At 31.3% G+C, this 7,652-nt stretch overlaps 1 protein-coding gene across 1 annotated transcript in view; it reads left to right on the forward strand.

The window, feature by feature from the left end:
• PLOD2 (procollagen-lysine, 2-oxoglutarate 5-dioxygenase 2) overlaps window positions 1-7,652 on the forward strand; it is a gene marked incomplete at its 3' end in the record, with an annotated part of 111,076 nt that overhangs the window by 87,093 nt on the left and 16,331 nt on the right. Inside the window, exons 6-9 of the mRNA XM_012646093.1 lie at window positions 560-661; window positions 3,742-3,867; window positions 5,558-5,679; window positions 7,295-7,399. Of these exons, the coding sequence (XP_012501547.1) occupies window positions 560-661; window positions 3,742-3,867; window positions 5,558-5,679; window positions 7,295-7,399 (455 nt within the window). The remainder of the gene's footprint in view (window positions 1-559; window positions 662-3,741; window positions 3,868-5,557; window positions 5,680-7,294; window positions 7,400-7,652) is intronic.

The following is a 7,652-nucleotide window of genomic DNA, read 5'->3' on the forward strand; positions in this document are numbered from 1 at the left end:
TAGGTGGGGAAGCAAATATCATACTTTAGCTTATTGTCCAATAGGGTTTGTGGGGTAACTGGACTAGATCTTTTTAAAATGCAAGCTGTCTTTTCCTGATAAGTGCCCCTGAGTCACTGCTCAGATGCCTAATTTATAGTAGCGTAATTCCCCAGAAGAGCTTAGTGCCTTCTGGTCACATAACTACTACTGCATTTACTGTAGGTGTCTGTGCTGTACCTTTAAACATATGTATCTTATTACTAAATTACTGTGCACGTGACTTTGTGTTTTTGCTAATAGGTCTCAGCCCATTTAAAATTGTTTCATTGTTTGACAGTATTATTCCTTATATAGTATGAAATTAAATGACTTTTATGATTTATAACACATTTTTGGCATTTCTAGATACAGTTTGTCCTGCTTTATGATTTATAGTCTGGAGCAAACTGTTCAGTGTCCAATTACTAAGGGAATGTACCTAATGCAGAAAAGATGCTTTGAAGTTAGATGATTATAGAATGAAAGCACATTGATGGGAGAGGCCTACTTTTGTTAATACCATTTTCCTTCATTTTAGATTCTCCTGAATTATTTTGGAAACTACGTACCTAATTCGTGGACACAGGATAATGGCTGCACTCTTTGTGAATCTGATACAATTGACTTGTCTGCGGTAGAGGTAAGTGGAATCGACTGTGTGGGGAAGATAGTAATAAAAAGCACATTGTCATAAAATGCTGTGATTTATAGGAAAAAATGATAAACTGTTTTATAGTTTTGATTGTATGTAGATAATGGACTTAAAATGTTAAAACAGTGACTCAGAAAACTACTAGATTTGTGTTTCTGAACTATTTTAAAAGCAAAACCAGTTAATAATTGAACCCAATGGAAGGGACCTGGTGGTTCATATTTAACAGCTTACTATGGTTGGATGCTCTTGTGTTATTTTAGTCTGTTGGGTCAAAGCATTGAGAAAAAATCAAAAATCATTACAATGCTTCAGCATTTCCATTGACTAATTTTATCTGTGCTTGATTTTCAAATTTGATGATTTAAAAAATAATATATAATGACATAACTAACATTTGTTCTAACTACATGTAATAACTCATTTAAACCTCATAAAGCCCCTAAAGTAGGTAATACTATTGACTCAGTTTTACAGATGAGAAATCTGAGGTACATAAAGGTAAGTAACTTGCCTGGGGCACTCAGTTTTAAAGTGTTGGAGTGGGGATTTGAATTTAGGTAATCTGGTTCCAGACCTGATGTTCTTGGCCACTGGGAAATTTTGCCTGTATGTCATGTACTTACTATATGGCAGGCATCATGCTACTTGTATGTATTTCATAGAGAATTATATTTTGTCATTTATACTTTGAGGGTGAACAATGGTTGGAGATATTTATTATTAATCTATAAAACATTTCTATGGTTTTTTGTTCTATCATCAGCCAGAACAGTTTTTGGATATGCTGTAGTAACATTATTCTTCCCAAAAATTGCTCTAGTAACTTAGAAGAATATTGTGTGTGTGAACAATTGGATTCTAGGGAGCTATTTGTTATTAAGACTGATTCTTCCCTTTATTCACCATAAGTTTATTGAGTGCCTACAGCATGCCAGGTAAATATTAATAGAAGTAATGTAGGCAAAAATGAAATTCCCAGGAATATAGTTCTGATAATTCCTGAACCCATGCAAATACAAAATACTTTCACTGTAATATACTCAAGCTCCAGAATTAAATTATTATCACTGTTTGAAAGGAGGATAAAGAGTAACTTGCTTGTGTACATTTAGGAGTTTATGAATAGTACTCTATTTTACTTGAAAGTAAGTTTTTTGACTAGTCTCTTCAGATAACAACCAGAATGTTTCCTATCTGGAAAGAATGCCAGAATATTTCTGAATGAAGCTGCATCATAAAGTTTAAAAATTCATCTTTTGTTGAAAGTACTGTTGTACTCTGGAGGATGAGTTAATACTTTTTATCTGTTTTGTTTCATTTCATATAAACTTTCTGGTGCAAAGATAGAAAAATATTTTTATTAAATTTTTTTTCTTTTTGCATGTAGGAGTATATTACTTAATTCTTAAGCTATTTTGTCTTACTGCCTGTTAAAATATGCTAGAAAGGAAAACTGTTCATTCCATTATGCAAAATTAAATTATGTGCTTTATATGTGTAGTTATTATGGAATAGGAATATAAAAATGAAAATTGTGTGGGTAGTTAAATCCTAAGCCTACCATGTTTTTAGATGTTGGCTAAAGGCAAGTTTCTTTATATGTAAAAATAATAGTGAGTATCTCAGAGGATTGGTAGGAAGGTTAAATGAAACTTTACATGCACACATATGACAAATATATAAAATGATATTATATATGAAGTGATCATCCTTCAATAAATGTTAACTGTTATATTGTTATCATTATTATATAAAAATAAACTTATATTAATAATGGAGATGTAGTGTGTTGAAGCCTAGCTTTTTACCTACTAGTTTGTGTTCTGGGTCACTTTTCTAAATTGCATTTTCCTCATGTGCAAATTTGGAATAATCACTTCTAAGACTATTATGAAATTTAAATGAAATACATCATCTCATTTGGTAAGAGAGAGTTATAATCTACTTTTTAACTTATTTTTCCTGTTAAATAGAGAACTTTTATAGGGAAAATATTTTGTGTTATTTTTTTGCATTTGTTTGTTCATTTAATAATATTTGGGTGAGTGAATGAATTGATAGACTAAAGAAGTATGACAGCATACAAAGTGTACTTTCATGCAAACAAGGATTAAGTTCTAATACAGATAATTGAGGAATATGTAAAGTACCATGTGTGAAAAGATGGGAGGGGGCAACTAGTTCTACACTTAAAATACATGGTATTTTAAATAATCTGTAATCTTTAAAATGAGGCTTAAAACATGGTTTTAATAAAAAACATTATAAAGTCTTCCATATATCTCTGATAATAACACTGTTACAGGGTAGTTATGTTTCTGTCTTACCCATCCAGTTGTAAGTTTTTGAAGCTAGGAACTTTCATTCCTTTTGCTAAATGTTGCTCATCTCAAGGACTGACATGTCTAATGGATATTTCATATGTTTTTATGCAATGGATGAAAGATAAACTACCCTAAAAGATTTGAGACAATATATAAAATAGATATACTACATTAAGATAAAACATAGTAATGAAAGAAAATAGCTTTTCTTATATTAATGAAGGAAAGTAAAAGACAATCAGTAAAATGAGATTAAAAGGATGTCTGAGGATAAAAATAAAGTCTCAAGTCCTCCATGATCACTTTATTTGAACTACAGATTAAGCGCTGACCTTTAAGCCATGAAAACAAAATGGAAATACAATTAGTATTTTGGTTTCTTAGATGAAGCTTTCAAAAAAGCATTCAGATCTGAAGAAGCTTCTTCAAGAGCTATTATAAAAGAAGCATTGACTAGTAGAGTAGGCAGTATCCTTAATTACATTCATATAATTAATATGACAATGAGTTTACTCTTTGAACCTAACTCATAACCAAGATGTGGTTCAGTAAAATCACTTTAATGAGGTCCACAAAAATTTATTTCCGGTGTTAGAGAATTGCCATAGGGCAATTCAAATTTAGCAGATTGTGTTGAACTGAGATTCTATTTTTTTATGTTGTACTGATTAAGATTTGAATAGAATATAAAATGAAACCATACTAATGATAATTTGTTTTTGTGTTTGGTATAAAACAAAGGTCCATCCAAATGTAACAATAGGTGTTTTTATTGAGCAACCAACTCCATTCCTATCTCGATTTTTGGACCTACTTTTGACACTGGATTACCCAAAAGAAGCACTTAAACTTTTTATTCATAACAAAGTAAGTATTTGAGAAATGAATATTTTATGTGAAAGCTATTTTTGACTTTTGGGGGAGCTATTATTTATGTCTAAAAAAATTCATTGGGCTAAATTCAGTGGAGGATTTTTAGAGTAATTACAGCTCTGCCTTTTTAGGACCTCAGGATTTTAGAGTATGGAAACTAGCATCATTATATTGGGATGAGCCCCATGAAAATGCCAATTTTTATAGAGCAAAATGGCTGAATATTATTAGCCATTTTCATATGGCTCAGTTTAATATATAATGAAGGAGATGTCAAGGGTTTATATTCCTTTGCCTTTGGGTTAGTTCTTGTACTTTCTTTTATAGAACTGGTCATTAAATTGTTTGCAATTTAAGATAATATCATAACATCAGAACTTGAAACAGCTTCCAGATAGAGTATTGTTTTGATTAATCACACGACATGCTCTCCCAATAGGATTTTGATACTGTCATTTCCTTCAGAAATATTCAGAGCATCCCAAATACCTCCCACATATAATCTAAACTTAAAGATATTTTCCCTCAATATCTTATTTATTTATTTATTTCCTAGTAAAATAGTTGGCATTTAACATCATCTAGAAAAGCTTCATAGTTGTGAAATATGTCATTTTCTACTTTCTGTCCCAATATTCTTTGTTTTGCCTTGTTCTTTATCCTTATATACAAGTCAGCTTTTCCACAGAACATTTCAAATTTGTAGAAAACCAGCTTTTAAATGAGTTTAAAAGAGTGAAACATTTAGTATTTCCTTTGTAAAATGTGTTGTAATATATGTACTTACAGTAAATTGTTTTTATGTATTATATCTTTTATTTATATTTTTCCTGCTTTCATAACACCTTAAACTCCTTGATGGCAGGAGTTTTTAATCTTCTCTTCTTTATTTAACATTAACTCTGTCCAGCTTTTATATGATAAGTGATTTTTAACAAGCTGTGAAAAGTATCAAATATTCAGAAAGCTTAGAGACTTGAAATAAGAAAAACTGTAAAATGCTCTAATAATGGAGACAATAGTCTTATCTGAATTTTAGCACAATTAAATTGAATCACACAAAATTGATAATGATTATGTTGATGGTTTTCCCATTAATCTGTCTATAAAATTTTGTTAAACTTCCCCATTTTCTCTAATCACAAAAGTTTATGTATAACCATTAATTTTTCTTTCTGGTTTTAAAGAATATTATGTAACATTTTATTTTGTGAAATGTGATTATTTATATTTACAGCTCAGATGAGTATTAGATTTAATAGACATTTTTTCTGGATATTTTATGATATACATCTAAGATTCTCAGGCTACAAGGCATTTTTCCATCTCTAGTTAGAAATATTTTGTATTAATAGTATTCAGGATTTAAGTATTTATGCAAGTACCTGTGAAGGATTTAAGTACTTAGACAAGGACCTGTCTAGCAGTAGATGTTGAAAGAATTTTCAGGTTTCTTCTTTTTTAAGAATATTAATATGTATGTATTATAGATTCTTCATGTGCCATTTAAGTGATATTTACATAATAAATGCACAATATGATTATTGTTCAGTCTGTAACTGAATAAATATGTGAATCGTGGAATTCACAACTTTGAATTTGATGCATTCCATACATATGAATATTTCAATTATCTTATTGTCTTAATTTCTCTCTAATTTTTGATTTTTAAAATATGTTACAGGAAGTTTATCATGAAAAGGACATCAAGGTATTTTTTGATAAAGCTAAACATGAAATCAGTACTATAAAAATAGTAGGACCAGAAGAAAATCTAAGTCAAGCGGAAGCCAGAAACATGGGAATGTATGTTTTAATAAATTTAAGCTAAATTTATTAAATTATTCTACTAAAGGAACTTTAATAAAATAAACTTCTCCAAAATTAATATGCTAAAGTTGGGTGTCTCAACTGTTTGTGTGTGTGTGTATGCATACACACACGGCAGCAAGACTCTACTGTTAGACTTTGTCTGTGTTTGTACTTATTTACATGTAAAGGGCCGTGGAAGTTACTTACATTTTTCTTTTAATGGCTAGGAGTCAATGTGTTTAATCAAAGTAACAATTGAACTACAGATCAAGATTTAAAAAATTGCAGATAAATGAATAGTATGACTGCTATAGCAGTGACTTAAAATTATGTTTACTATCTGAGGGTTGTATCTGGTAAAACTGTGTTTTTTGACTGTGGGTAAAAAGGGGTATTCCTACTGCTGATCTAGATAATATTGTAATCCTCAGAAGAGATATTTTAGGCTCTTTGTTTAGAGCCTTTAATACTTCAGACTACTAATAAAACTCTGGTAATAGTAATAACAATCATTTATTCAATGAATGTTAATTGAATATGCCAGGCAATGTGTTAATAGCTGCTGATAAAAAGGTGAAGACATGGTGCTTTCTTATCAGACACCCTTATCTACTCCTAACCCTAATGCCTTGAGCTGTGGAAGCTCAGGGCCCAAAGTGATGGATTCTATGGGGGTGGGGTTTGAAATAGGCAGAAAGCAGGCCTCTGAAAAATCCAAACTAATGTTATTACTAATGATTCTGTAATTTATTCATTGGAGAATCGAATCCCTTGGGCCCACATTCAGAACTTATTTTCTTTAATTTTTTTGCACAATTGTAGCAAGTTTTTCCTATCTGGTATCCTGTTTGGCAGTTGCTTAGAAATATGTGAAGATACACACTGACAAAAGCAAAAAGTGGTAACTGGGACCAGCGGTGTGGGAGGGGATCTCAGAACTGGGGAAGAGATAACCCCAAATGTCGAAGCCATAATATGCAGAAGTATTTCATTTGTCATCCCATATCAGATAGTTCATTCCTTGGTATTCCTGATGATAATGTTACAGACTCTGCCAGGAAAAGCAGACATAGTCAGCTTACCTCTGGCAAGAAGGCAGGAGAATAACTATCTTAGAAGTAATTCCATGCAAATTAAAGTTAAAAATATTAATACCTTAAGAGTTGTATACTGGTATGTCCAAGATTCACTAAAATCTGAGTTGTCGAATATACAAGATGCAATTGTGTGCATGTGCATGTGTGTATGCAAAAAACATTTTGATTTGTGAAAAAAGCTGATAAATACATTGAGGGGGATTATTTTGACCTTTCAGAGAGGATTAGACACTAAATTAGAAGTTGCCATTATGACTAAATGTTTTATAACTTAAATATTTAGTGGTTTGAAAATATATTTTACCTGGCCTAAAATTTTAGTGTTGATCTACCTATGAATATCTGTGTCGATAAGTTGAACATTTTGAAAGTTAAGACAATATGTAAGCTTTTGGATATTGTCTCACTCTTCTGATTAATATCTTACATATAAGAAGCTTTATGTTAACATTTTTCAACCAGCAGTTATTTGTTTTAGCTAATTTTTATTTTTTTTTCTTTTTGAACATCAGGGATTTTTGCCGTCAGGATGAGAAGTGTGATTACTACTTTAGTGTGGATGCAGATGTTGTTTTGACAAACCCAAGGACTTTAAAAATTTTGATTGAACAAAACAGGTACTGTTTAAGATTCAATATCAATTTATTAAAATAATAATTTTCCACATCGATGTGGATACACTGTAATTAATTACTTTTTTTTATTTCAGCATATTATGGGGGTACAGATGTTTAGGTTACGTATGTTGCCCTTGCCCCCCACCCCCAAGTCCGAGTTACAAGTGTGTCCATCCCTTGGATGGTGCACATTGCACTCTTTGTGTATGCATATACCCTTCCCCTCCTCCCCCCTTCCCCCTCCACCCTGCCC

Source organism: Propithecus coquereli, unplaced genomic scaffold (assembly GCF_000956105.1).
Source record: "Propithecus coquereli isolate 6110/MARCELLA unplaced genomic scaffold, Pcoq_1.0 Scaffold240, whole genome shotgun sequence".
Lineage (NCBI taxonomy): Eukaryota > Metazoa > Chordata > Mammalia > Primates > Indriidae > Propithecus > Propithecus coquereli.